General features: G+C 37.8%; 3 protein-coding genes across 3 annotated transcripts; all 3 read right to left on the reverse strand.

Moving 5' to 3' along the window:
• Positions 1-275: 275 nt before the first annotated feature.
• Positions 276-1,288, reverse strand: LOC147859611 (protein DMP7-like). The gene has a single exon (XM_087326540.1). The coding sequence runs from the start codon at positions 1,232-1,234 to the stop codon at positions 446-448; it is 789 nt and encodes a 262-aa protein (XP_087182666.1). The 5' UTR covers positions 1,235-1,288; the 3' UTR covers positions 276-445.
• A 1,434-nt stretch (positions 1,289-2,722) lies between these two features.
• Positions 2,723-3,908, reverse strand: LOC147859612 (protein DMP10-like). Its single transcript, XM_087325892.1, has one exon. The coding sequence runs from the start codon at positions 3,814-3,816 to the stop codon at positions 2,929-2,931; it is 888 nt and encodes a 295-aa protein (XP_087182018.1). The 5' UTR covers positions 3,817-3,908; the 3' UTR covers positions 2,723-2,928.
• A 3,233-nt stretch (positions 3,909-7,141) lies between these two features.
• LOC147859613 (triacylglycerol lipase 1-like) lies at positions 7,142-11,821 on the reverse strand. Its single transcript, XM_087326079.1, has 9 exons — positions 11,410-11,821; positions 10,868-10,969; positions 10,618-10,758; positions 9,438-9,548; positions 8,891-9,034; positions 8,370-8,410; positions 8,192-8,277; positions 7,976-8,071; positions 7,142-7,884 (listed from the first exon to the last, which is right to left on the reverse strand). The coding sequence occupies exons 1-9, from the start codon at positions 11,584-11,586 to the stop codon at positions 7,580-7,582; spliced, it is 1,203 nt and encodes a 400-aa protein (XP_087182205.1). The 5' UTR covers positions 11,587-11,821; the 3' UTR covers positions 7,142-7,579.
• Between the last annotated feature and the right edge of the window lie 2,095 nt (positions 11,822-13,916).

Raw genomic sequence — 13,916 nt, forward strand, 5'->3', positions numbered from 1 at the left:
ACCACATGAATATTGGGAAAGCATAGAAATAAAACACAATGAAAAGAAAGGGAATTAAACCTAGACCACATGAATATTGGGAAAGCATAGAAATAAAACACAATGAAAAGAAAGGGAATTAAACCTAGACCACATGAATATTGGGAAAGCATAGAAATAAAACACAATGAAAAGAAATATACAAGTAAATTCCAACATTACCAAGAACACAACCACAATCCAGTGGGAGGACATGCACTCTGGAAGACAATTTGAGCCTAGGATAACTTAAAAAGGGAGATTCAATCTCATCAGTCAACTAATTTAATAAATTAGGGCTCCAAATCAAGAGGATGTCTTATAACATTGAAATGGAAATTTTACTGGAATTGAATGAAATTGATGACGGATGCTGATTGGAAATACAACAAATAGATAAAGCCATAAGCATCATTAAGAAGACGTATCAAGAAGGATCATCAATGGCATCAATATCCCTATCTCTTCGGCGTTCTAACAAGGGCCGGTCCACTCTAATGCGTTTGCTGGGGAGCACAAGGTAGATCGCACCCGCAACAAACCCTACGACAATCGGGAGCGAGTTGACAACAAGGGAGGGGATAACAGTATTGGAAGTAATGAGGGCAGTGATTTGAAGGCAGCTTGAGACTTCGGTCCTCACGAGTGCGGACGCGAGAAATATGGCGAGCGAGAGGAACGCGTGAAGGAAATCGATAAGCCGGAGGCTGTACTCGGTCCGCAAGGTTTGTTTCGCGGCTTCCGTCAATTGGTGCTCGCACACCTTGGGCAACCAGAGGCCCCAAGGTGTGACAAGCCCATGGTAGACCTTGCCATTGCTGAGCTTCACGGAGTCGGTGAATACGAGTGCGAAGGAGATAAGGGAGAAGAGGATGAGGAGCAATAGAGTCAAGATGGTGTACACATTGACGGGGTCGTCTTGGAACGCATTCCCGCAGCTGCCGCCATTCGAAGCCAACGGAAGAAAGAACTGGAAGATGAGGTATGTGGCGGCGGGTAGAATCCTATTGACAGTGCCGGCCACTTTCACCGCGTAATTGAAGGCCTTCACAAGGGGTGGATCATCATCATCATCATCACCCGCGTGTTTCCCGCCTCCTGTGTTGGCCGGAGCCGGCGGCTGAGATGATCCACCACCACCACCACCGATGGATTTGTCACTGTCCTCCACATCTAGCAATGGCTTCTTCATGACATAACTCTCCTCCTCTCCCATTGAAGAAGGGCTCAACTCTATTATTGGATCTTTCTACCACAACCTCTTCCTCTCTTATAAGGAGTTCACTTATACATAATGTAAACGTGTGGTACCATACCCACATCTTCCTCTCTCTTGTCTCTTCCCCGACCTTTACGAATAAAAGTCAAAAGGTTCAATCATTACAAAACGTATGGGCAAAGCTATATGTAGAGCGAGCCTAATTTGTGAATTAAAAAAGAAATGATTCAGACAAACTCCATTAAATTTTCATTAGTAGAACCATACACATACTGTATACACACAACATTGTTCATTATAAATGTATTCGAGACTTTGCTCCCCCTTACAAGAAGGCAACAGCAATCTCACAACACGCAAAACACGTGCTCAAGCCCCATCCTCACATTGACATTCAGTAAAGAAAGCCACAATACAATCGCCTCCTCTTTTAACCTTAGGTAGGGATTGCGACATTAAGATTCAAAAAGCAAAAAAAAGACACATCAAAAGCAAAGTTTACATATACTTGTGGGACTAGTGCAATGAAAGAAAAATTCTTGGATGTGCAGTATGCTAGGGTGGGTAGGCTCAAGCTTTAAGATTGAATATTAGTGTGTCATGCTTGGAGAAAGTTTCTCCAACAACACCCTTTAATAATATCGTTACAAAAGCAAGACTACCACGTGAAACCGAATGAATGAATGAGATAAGGGTTTAAATGTAAGAGACAAATCAACTAGATACCATTTGCTTGGTGGATCCAATTGTGAGAGAATGCCCTTATTTTATGTAGAAAGAGACTTGCTTTAACTTTGCGCTTGAGTACGCAATGTGTTCTTTTCAACCCTAAAGCTACATATGATACGCACGTGACGTCAAACTAAAAATGCGATGAACTTTTATAGTGAATCATCGATCGAATGAGTTTTGGTGGTGCACACAACATCAAGACAAACTACTCGAGACTTGGCCCACAACTAACCTTTATGACTTAGCAACGTAAATTTTGTGAATATCATAGTGCATCGTGTTTAATCTCCGGGCTTCATGGCACATAAATTTTGATTTTCCTTTGGTGACCCACCATTGTAGTTGATGTGTAGGAGACGTACAAAAGCCCAAATGATTGCAAACTAATGAAATTTTGGGTTTTATCGATTCATACAACCTTGTGATTGTGAAAACAATAATTCTACCTCACCACTTGCTATTTTTTACTAAATGGAGTCAACATGGCAATGTAGCAACCTAGTAGAATTTGGAACAATATATATTTCAGCCCTTTAATAGTCTTTGACAATAGAGCGTGTTTTGTGTAATTGGCAATTGAATAGAGAGTGTTTTGAGGACTCGTAGCATCCTTTTGCTACTTCATGATAATGTTGCCAATGTGACTAACTACCATGTGGAATGCGTATATATTTGTCCAGCCATGAGAAAGATTATATAAACTAATCTATTTTCTCCAAGTTCCAACAAATGAAGTCAAACAATTTAGGGGAATCTTCAAATCAAAACAAATGGATGGTTTGATATAAGATATAAGGATTGATGAAGGTAGATGGAGAGTGACCCTCACATTTGCTTCATTACTTAATCAAAGTGTCTATTGGCCCCATCATTAAGCAAATATATATGAATGATCCAAACTAGTGAAACAATATTATTTACATGTTTGGACATACACCTGAATGGTTGGAAACTTATATCTAAATTTGAGAGCTAGGTTTTTTTTGTTCATTGAGGCGCTCTAGCAAGGGGCGGTCGAAGCCACGACGTTTGGATGGGAAGAGTATGCAAAAGAAACTCGCCATAAACCCGACAACTAATGGTATCGAGTTTGACATGACTAGTGTCAAATTAGAGGACGAAGTGTCGTGGTCGTCTATTACCGTATTACTTATACTTTTGAGAAGGCAATCGGAGACATTGGGAGTGAATAGGGCCGATGCTAGGAACACCGAAAGAGAGAGAAACGCGTGAATAAAGTCTATTGGCCGGAGCCGATAGTGTACACGCAAGTAATTGGTTGAGGCCGGCGATAATTTCACATTGTGTCCAGCGTTAACCAACCAGAGGCCGCCAGGTGTTGCGAACCCATGGTAGAGCTTCCCGTCATTAAGCTTGACGGTGTCCGAGAAGGCTAAAAGAAAACACGAGGCGGCACAAACGAGAAGTAGCGAGAGTGTGAACACCGCGTTAATGTTCATAGGATGTGGGCCATGGTTTAGAATGGTCATGCCCCCATTGTTCACATTGGTGCATCGGCCTCCATTGGATACAATGGGGAGGAGGAACTGGAAGAAGAGGAAGGTTCCCGTGGGTAGAAGGTTGGTTAGGTTCCCCGCGCTTTTTACCGCTAAATTGATCGCGCTCACGACACGTTCCTCCTCTTCCTCTCTCATTTCCTCGAACTCGGCATCGGTTATGGGCTCCTCTATAATCACATCACCTTGCACACAACCCATCTTAGTCGTTGACAATTTCACGGCCTTCTCATCGTGATTATCCAATAATGGCATCTTCGTGTAATCATAGCCCTCATCATCCTTGGAGCTAACAATTTCAGTCATATGCGAGGAACCCGGCCTCACCATTAGGCCGGGAAGAGCAGAATTGGTGAAAGTGTAGGCTTGTGTTTGGGTCCTTTGTCCTTTGGGACCTGATGTATGTATGTATGTATGTATGTATGTATTTGGGTGTAATGAATGTGTTTATGAAGTGTGGGTGGGTGAATATGTTTTCCTTAGGGTGTTTACAATGTCTCTTTTTCTTCACTCCATCCCAGACTTAATGTTAACGTACTCAACTTCTTTTGTTTATGCTTCAAGTCTCACCCATACGTGTTTTATTTAACAATACTCTTCTCCCTTAGGCTACGTAACAATGTTATTGTTGCTACATTTTTCTCCTAAAAACTCCTCATCATGTGGTATTCAATACACATATTTCTTTATCTAGTGGCCACCTTAACACAAATCCAAAGTCAAAGCTTCACAACTCATCGATTAATGTTCGTAGATAACTCTAAATTGAATGTATGTGGCACTTAAAACACACTATAATTGAGACATAAATGAAAGTAGTTTGAGAGAATGAACAAATTGCCCATTCAGGAGGGCCCTATATGATCATAAATGCCAAAAGCTTGGGAATGTGCCACGCAATCGTCTTTCATAAGCTCTTTATAAATCGACTAGAAATACATAAAGTCATTTGGGCCTAACTCTTATGGAGTATCCTTGTTTGAACCTAATTCCTTTATTTGATTACTTTTGACATCATTTTGTGTTCAATATAATTTCTATCATAACTACTTTTCTCTCCCACAAACTTAACCTCACCAAGAAGCTCACCAATGCCTTATTAAGCTTATTTGTTAGACGATGTTGATGTCGTTGTTGGGCACTTACAACAGTAAGCAAGTACTTAACATTCTCTTGATTCAACTATCACTTTAACTCCTCATCTAGTAAACAATGAAGTAATAAACATATTTATGTGCTTTATCGTCATGCCTAAAAAAACACACACTTTCTAGCTATGTGATTGTAGTGGAGGTACACATTTGATTTTCATGTACCCCTTGCTCATCTAATTCAATCCAAACATATATTACTAATACAACACTTGCGGGGCTATTCCTAGGGCAAATATTGCAACTAATTGGAGGGAGATCACAAAAGAGTAGTGACCTACTTATCTTGGCCATGATTTGACCACGGATTCAAGGATATGGAACAAAGAAATGAGTATGCTAGGTGATTTTTGCTATACATGTAATTCAAATTCATCAAGTGGTACAATTCCTTCATTAAGAATATTCCAAGTTGATTGGTAAAGGATAACATTTTAAAACTAGTGGCCCTATGAAGCTACTTTATTTTGATGTTCATGGCAATGTACATGTGATTTAGTAGCCTAATGGTAGTGTGCGATTTCTGAATTCATGAGTGTACATACAAGACATTATAAAATGCTAGTAAAATAATAAAAGGGAAGTATGATTATGATGCCCTCCTTCGATTGTTATTGAACATTGAAATGAATGATTTTCTAACTATCATTATGATGCCTTCCTTTGGTTGTTATTGAACTTTGAAATGAAGTTCCCAATCATTTGGGGTTGTGTTGGTTTTTCCTTTTTGTACTTGCCTTTCATTGTCCTTATTCATTTGTTAAGAAAGCCCTTTATACACACATATTGTATAAACGAGTACATGATTCTAACTTTCAACATCCCCTAAGATATTGAGCAATAGAAGCATAAAATTGAATTATAATCAATATAGGCTTTATTGCCTTATAACAATTGATTGTCAAATGAAACAATTGATTGTCAAATGAATCTCCGCCTTTTACTAAAACCTATTGTGTACATGCGTGTGATGCATTTTAAGGGCATTTTTTGCATTTTCCTAGAAGATCATGTATTGCACTCTCAACTTTTTAAATCACATCACGAAACAGAACGGAAAAAGAACAAGCCTTACCATTTGAGCACGACAAAGGAAGAACTTACATGTGAAGTTATATAAATCTCCAAACAAATAAAGCCCCAAACCAATGCAAAGGGCCAGATTAACCATAATTGGAAACTTATATTAAGATTTACCCCAAGAAAAAGCTCATTTAACTCGAAAACCAGAGCAAGCAAAAAGAAGGCCTAAGGTATAAAAAAAAAAACACTTCAAAGCGAACCAAAACTATTGCATGGGATTTATCATAGATAGGTCTTTGTGTCATGAAAAGGATTAAGACCAAGTCTAGAGCATCTCGAAATAAGAAACGGTTGTAGAGTCGCCTCAAACTTTGTACTGATGTGAAATGCCTCATCACCAAGTTTGGAGCATTTCAGCACAAGGTTTAAAACATCCTCAAACCATCTACATAGGAAACATTTCATCAACAATGCGGTAATGGTATCCAAGAGGTTCTTGAGGTTGAACACTAGCAATGATGCATTGTTGGTCCCCATGGAATGAACACCTAAGACAGCTAAAAGGGTTAAACACTCGGGTGTGTAACAAAGCGATATGTTGACATTTGTTGCAAGCAACACAAACATCCACATACTGTATCCACATTATTGGTAAAATATCTCTTAATCACGTGTTTAACAAGTCATAGACTATTTGCTAGTGACATATAGACGAACCAAATTCACATAATTAGTCTCTCCCGCTTTCTTTGCTCCAACCTCGATATACAATGGAAGTTCACTATCTCAATGACTAAATGAATAGTGGCAAATTGGCTATATGCTTAGTTCCATCACTTTCCCATTCATAACAATCAATTATAATACAATATTTTGCCTATTCTCAAGGCTTTGGGAGATGACCAGTTTTATGAAATGTTTTGCACCTTGAATTAATTGATGCAAACATGTAACTCTTGGACCAAACATAATAGACCCACATAAGCAACAATGATGCAAACAAGCACACAAGAAAACCAAAAAGAAGAGAACTCGAACCAGGGTACCAACGTCTAACACTAAGAATCATTAGGCCTCAACAAATAGAAATGCTAGGACACAACACAAATGAGGCTCTAGGGAGACAAACCCACCAACAGAAATTACCAACATGCCAATACATACAAGGCCAAGCAATATAAGAACCATATCCCAATAGGTAAGCAAATCAAGGTAAAAATAATGTGGCTCTTACTGAATTAAAAAGATGAAAAGAACCCCAACCTAGAGGAAGTTCCAAAAGAAAACCATCATCAACCTGTCAAAGACTGAAACGAGTTTTCAAAAGCAATGTACCATAACTAAACAAGAATGTGCCATGCATTAACCATAGTGCGTGTACAGAAATGGTCAAGTAGGGAGTGAAGAAAGATGTTCCCTCCTATCAAACTCTAGTCTACAAAACCAACATTATTAATGGTAACCAGTGTAAAGGTTAGTAATTAGGAAAAATGGCATTAGGAGTTGACATTAATTATAAATTGGTAAAAGAACAATATATGTAATAACAAGTGTGGCAAGATACACCAATCTAGCGATGTCTGAGAGTGTCCTTGAAGTTCCCATTCCTCTCTTGTAAGGAGAGAAAGAGAGAGTCACTAAGGCCTTCTTCTGGATCCAAACATAATTATTTATGGCAACATTACACCTCATTTTTTAGCTTATTAGTTTCTTCTTCAGCTATGCTTTTAGATAGTCCTATTGCAAAATACACCTTAATCTCTATAATCTACAATGTTCATATATTAGGTGCAATATATATATAGATTTTGGCTTTCCTAGAAACCCAAGGATAAGTAAATTGATGGATTCAAGCCATGGAATTGTTGGAGCCAAGTAAATAATGAGGTTGGGTTCTACCAAAAAGACATCATCTTCCCTCAAGGGCTTGCAAAGAATAGGAGGAGCTTGTCGTAGACAAGAGTTCGTGCAGACAAACCAAGGACAAAGTCACCATGTGCATACTCTGGCACAAAGAGGACTTCAGTGACACTTGGAAGGTCCTCAAGCAAGTGTCGAACATCCTCCTCATCTGCTAGTGCATCTTGTCCACCATGTGCCATTAGGAATCTTAGCCCACTGGGGATGCTCGATAGATCGTATGATGGCGGGAAGAAGTCTCCATAGTGAAATAGGTTTCGGAACCACCCATAATCATACATGCCAAACCTACCTGTTCGCAACACTGAAAAAAAAAAAGAATCATAAATAACGTTGATGTTAGTTTTAGGGTTTCCATTTACCAAAGCAGTTGAATGCATAGTAAGAGATCTTACATTGTGCCATCTGAGCTAAGTTCCTCATGGATGTCGTTTGAAGCTCGAATTTGTCATAGTAAGAAATCAATGTCTTGTCGATGCAACAGTTGGGACCTATGAAACAAACGAAGAGCTGATCGGATTGACAAATTTATTCACACTAATGACGAATGTATCCATGTAATCGATTCCTTAATTAAGTAATAAGATGTCACTACTTCTGCAAGTAAATACCTGTCACAAGGCTCAAAAGATCGCTGTAACAATTCGGCCGATTTACGTTCTTGCACACAGAGTTAATCACCTGCTTTCCACCATCGCTGAACATTCATTTTCAGAATGAGTTCATCGACCCCACGATTAACAGAAGATTAATCACTGATGTAATGAAGAAGAAGAGAACAACACATACTCTGAGATGTTGAACTGATGAACTCCTGCCGTGAGTAAGACCTAAAATCGACAAAAAATTAGCGACGAGAATCACTGCCTTCAAATATTTTCAGGATTGGCAAGGATGCTCTTCTGTTGTGGCAGGCGTTTTTCTGTACTGCTAAGCTAGGGGTATTCTGGCCATTTAGAATGTTATGTTTATGTATTATGATTTATCTATATAATGAATGTATAATATGTATAATGTATATGTAATCAGGGTTTAGGGTTTAGGGTATATGTACAATGTATAATGTATATGTAACCCTATATCCAGTGTATTATCTATATAATGTATAATGTATATGTATATCATATATGTATAATGTATAATGTATAATGTATAATGTATAATGTATAATGTATAATGTATAATGTATAATGTATATGTAACCCTAAACCCTGGATATAAAGTAAAGGTGGCATGCTAAGAGAGAGCCTCGGAGAAACCCGAAAATAAAATATTTTAAGGTCTCGTTGTTAACATGATTGATGTTATACCTTGTCGAGGAAAAGCCAAGCAACAGCCGCTGCAACAGGTGAGGAGACATGGTTAAGATATGTGATGGGGCTCAACATGGCCGCCCGCTTGATGAGGCCCGACACATCGCTTCGTGTGAATGCGGCAAAACCCGTCATAGTGCCCTAATGCATCCATCATCAACGTGATGTATGTGCAATGTTGTCAGAATGTCACTTCTCATAAGCACTACTACTAGTACGAATACTAATACAAAGAAATCCACCAAGTCATTCCAATGGTCCTAACAACTATTGACAATAAAACAAATTAGTCTAATACTTTAAATACCATTGTAAATACAAGGTAATCCAATGGTCCTAATTGCTATATCTATAATATAAGTACCCAGTTTAATAACTACCAATATGTAAAACTTAAATATTAAGACACTTTTCTTCTTGCGCTAGGACATAAATTGTGCTAGGGGACACGAGGAGAAGTTGGGCCACTTTTGCCCCACTAATATGTAGAACTACTATTCGATGATATTGATGATGATGATGATGACGACGACGACAATGATACCTGTGAATAGCCCACAAAGTAGATGGGTTGCATGGATTGTGTGTGTACGAAACGTAGCATCGATGGCAAATCTTGTGATACCAATTCATCCCAAGCCCAATTCCAATACCCCTACAAGTTTAAGAACACATTTTACCTTCATCTCGTATTTTAATGAAATTTGGCCTTACAAAGATTCGAGTTAATTGAGATCATCTTAGTGGAGACCATGAGTACAAATATGTAAAAACCATGTATGACCAACCTTGTGACTCGAGGTCTATTCTAGAAACAAACAAAATAAGACTAAAGTAACAAAAAGACCAAAACAACTTTACTCTTTAAAAGAAGATCGTACGCTAGAAAATTGACGAGAAAAGAAAAAACGTAAAAATAAGTGACTTCAAAGTTACATACCCTTGGGAAAACATGACTCTCGCTATAATATGAGTGGTGTAAATAATAAATGGGGAGAGACTGTGTGTTAAATTTTAATTAAAACAAAAATAGAGACCTTGGGATTGGGGAGATAAATTGATGGTCGCTAACATCCATGATCTCTTGGTCCTAGAGAAAAAATGCATGGGAAGGGCCAACTTGTGTTGGAACTCTTTTGTTCCACATTAATTGAAAATATATTACGATAAATAAAGGAATAGAAGTAACTTGTCGTCGAGTTTTCCCGCATTTCCCATCCTAGGAATCACAAACTTTTAAGCCTCGTCACTTGAGCTATATACAGTTCATTTTATCGTTACAATACAAAGGTTAGGACTTGCATCTCACAACATATTGCACGTTGCTGTAAGTGACAACATCTTAGACGAAGGTTCAGACTAGCCATAAATAGTAGGGCCTAGGTCCATAGAACATGCCTATAGGACTAGATAAAAACTTTTAAGACGATTCAGGTCTCTGCATCACGTCCCAATCTTATTGGGTCATCTAAACGGGCTCTATTTCAATGACAAGTTATCAATGGAATGGTCTATGGAATAGCATCAAGTTATCAAGCTATATATATATATATCACACACCTTCCCTTCATTCCAGTAGAATAGGAGATTTGAGGTTGTGAATCATGCATGATAAAAGGGAACAATGCTGAAGTTCCAACAAATATGTATAATGTGGCAATGGGTTTGAGATGCATAATGAGTGAGTTATAGTTAGTTAGCATGAGAGAAACAACCAATTTTACCGAGTCGGATCGACGATACGTAACATGGCCATAGCTGAATTTGGAGGATCTAGTGCTTCCGAGCCACACCACATATCCGTTATCCGCCATGACAAATGCTAGAGAGTGTTGAGGGCCATTGAGGACCCATATATCTCCTCCCTACAAATCTCATTCCATTTGCATGTCAGGATATTAGGAAACATGTATGTATTGTTACCACATTCCATCTCATGGCCAATATGCTATAATTTCATTCCTTTTAAAATACCTGCATCAAGCCATGGTAGAGAAAAGCCGGTCCCTTCACTGGGTGGACCACCTTGCTTGTTATTCGTTGAACCGAGAGCAAGAATCCATCGCTGGTAGGCACCTGAATCCGAAACAAGAGACACCAGTATGCATGAATTTGATGGGAAGGAGGGGGACCTTTTATGCATAAGGAAATAATCACTCCCTACCACTATCCAAATCTACTAAAAACCCATCCAAAATTCTAACCAATGCATTAAGCAGCATTGTAAGTTTCCACGGGCATCATCCACCCTCGAGAATAAAAATCCAAAGATGAGCTCAACTAGAAGAGAAAAATGGCATGTGGAACTAAAGGGTAAAAGCTCATTTAATTTTGATTTTTTTCTTCTTTGGAACTAAGCAGGATATTGGTTCATCTTGCCTCTGCATAAGCTCATAATGTTAGGTCCTTAAGTAGCTATTAACAACATTGACTACATACATAGTTAACATATAAACATGCAATTTAAGTTGAGGAAAGTAAGGTCACTTGTTTATAATCGGTGGTTACAACAATACCTTGAATTCTTGGCAGTTGTATGCTGCATGAATGAGGACTAAATTCTGGCAAATACCGTCCGGATTGGAGCTTATTGGTTGAGCTTGTAATTGGGCCGTTGGGGCGGCACATTGAGTGAAGATTCTATTACCATTGCAACATAATATTAACACTAGCAAAGTTATAATGAATGGCATTTGATCAAATCCTCTGACTCCTTGCTTTCCTAAAATACAATTTAACAAATTACTCTTTGCTGCAACGCATTAAATATGTAAAGGAATTTAATAGAAGAACAAAACGGGGGGGGCTCTATATTAGGATCATATTTAATGTTCTGTGTAATATATTATGATACCCTATATACGGGCATTTTTATGTATGCATAAAAGAATAGTAAAGATAGTTCACCATAAAGTCTACAGAAGAAGAAGAATATGTATGTATTATGTAGAATGTGTGTGTGTATGTGATGCTTTTGTAATAACAGATCATTAATCTTATCATGCTATAGAGTAGGGTGATATTTGTAATTTGTAAACAGTAAAAAAGAATAACAACAAAATTGCTTCTTGATAAAAATATTCAGGGAGTGCAGATGGGCATTTAATGCCCCTCTTTTAATTTCTTCCTCTGGTTTTTGACAGACTTCGAGATGTGCTTTTATTGCTTTTTGGATGGAGTCACATCCCTCATGGCAATATGTACCACTAACTACACCACACATTTTCGTGGGTCATATTTGCATCACAAGTTAAAATCCATCCTTATGGTTTATATCTGTGTACACTGTATATACATATTTTTTCACTTCACCATAGAGATCAATCTCCTTATCGAGGACACGACATAAAGGTTTGCTTGCGTGTTCACAACATTCGAAGGTTCCATAGGAAGTGCGATCTTGTGACACGTCATCACACACAACATAATGGGACAATAGAAGCATAATACACGTTTATGAACATGTATGAATCTATTTTTCTACTATCGTTACATTTTCATAAGTATGTTCGTTAGATATGTTCTCTCTCTCTCTCTCTCTCTTAGAGAACTTTAACCAAGGGGTAAGTCATATTTTTATTCAGGAAACCCATCTATTTCACTATTTCCCCAAATAACTGTTATGTATGTAAGCATCCAAAGCATGACCTTCTTGTCTCCGCCGTCCAAACTTTACCAATTAATGTACTCCCCTTTTCCTCATCTCTCTCTTATGAATGTCCTTGCTATGATAACTATTTTGTCAGGCATTTGTAATATTATATTCTTTTTGCTTTAAATAACCAAGGTATCTCTCCAATTCATTCATTAAGTTTTAGTAGAAGAGGAGGGCAAGAGTCAAGGAAGACGATTTTAAGTTTAATGAGTAGTACGAATATTGATGAACAACTTGAAGATCGTAGTCATTCTTTTATCCAACTAAACAAAAACCAACCTAAAAATATTCTTCTCATTCAAAAGTTGTTTAACAATTGGTTTAAATCCATCAATATGTTGCACGCATATCCTTATGAACCATTTTTAAAGGCTAATATTGATGGTTTTAAGGGTAACGTAAGTGGGAAACTGGTTATCCTATCACCAAGACCTAGGACGCATGGAAACATGTGGCAATTCAAGCATAGAAGTCAATTATATAAATCCCTTCAAACACATATGAATGAGAATGTCATTAAGGCAAAGCTATTATATTTTGGACATGTCAATTGGCCAACTTCAATGCAAGACATAAGGCCATCTCCATCTTAATTGCATGGGACATTGACGAGGTTTTTTGTTCATCTCTTGCTATTTGCTCAACATGCTCAATGTGGTTAAGCACTCTTAATTGATTCTTCTCCTTAATCTTTCATAGAGAGAACATTCCTTAATGATAGCTCCCAAACCAAACTCTATTGATAAACTTATGAAGACCTCAATCGTGATGCTCATTATGGCAATATAGATACAAGCATTTTCACCACGATAACATCAACCAATTTTTTTTATAGTATATCATGCCAATCACAAGAACCAAGAAACCTCATTGATATTCAAGTGTACGGCACCACTACCCAAAGCTTGTCATTGGGATCTATTGTGTCAAATTAGTGATCTCTTACCATAATGATTTCCAATCAATGTTGTTAACATATGAGGTTGTTTGTCTAATGTGCACGAGATTTAATCTTTGAATATTCTTTTTTATGGCTGCCTCTTTCCAAATATAGCATTGCAACTCTTTATAAAAACCAAACTTCCCAAACATAGCATTCGCAATCTAAAACCAAATGCATTAACCATATGTATTTAGAAACATCATGTATTTATAAGAGCTTTAGTATAAGAATTCATTTGGTACATGATTTGTTATTCTAAATTGGCACATAGAAATTGTGCCGAGATAATAACTTGATACATGACTTCTCATCTGGCTGAGATTGATTAGCGATGCCCACTTTATGGATTCCGGTCATGGCCATTGAAGAAACGATTAATTAATGTAACTCAAAAGAAAGATTTCTAGAATAATCACAAGAAATGA

The sequence above is a fragment of the Azolla caroliniana genome, unplaced genomic scaffold (genome assembly GCF_043228905.1).
Source record: "Azolla caroliniana isolate FFs.n. ecotype wild unplaced genomic scaffold, voAzoCaro1.0.p SCAF_10, whole genome shotgun sequence".
Taxonomy (NCBI): domain Eukaryota; kingdom Viridiplantae; phylum Streptophyta; class Polypodiopsida; order Salviniales; family Salviniaceae; genus Azolla; species Azolla caroliniana.

What these genes read in the sequence shown, in the direction of transcription:
- LOC147859612 (XM_087325892.1), bottom strand. Translation starts at nt 3,816, where the DNA reads ATGGTGAGGCCGGGTTCCTCGCATATGACTGAAATTGTTAGCTCCAAG.
- LOC147859613 (XM_087326079.1), bottom strand. Translation starts at nt 11,586, where the DNA reads ATGCCATTCATTATAACTTTGCTAGTGTTAATATTATGTTGCAATGGT. An exon ending in ACAACTGCCAAGAATTCAAG is followed by an intron (nt 10,970 to 11,409) that starts GTATTGTTGTAA and finishes TTTCGGATTCAG; the next exon opens with GTGCCTACCAGCGATGGATT. An exon ending in CATCAGTTCAACATCTCAGA is followed by an intron (nt 8,278 to 8,369) that starts GTATGTGTTGTT and finishes ATGAATGTTCAG; the next exon opens with CGATGGTGGAAAGCAGGTGA.
- LOC147859611 (XM_087326540.1), bottom strand. Translation starts at nt 1,234, where the DNA reads ATGGGAGAGGAGGAGAGTTATGTCATGAAGAAGCCATTGCTAGATGTG.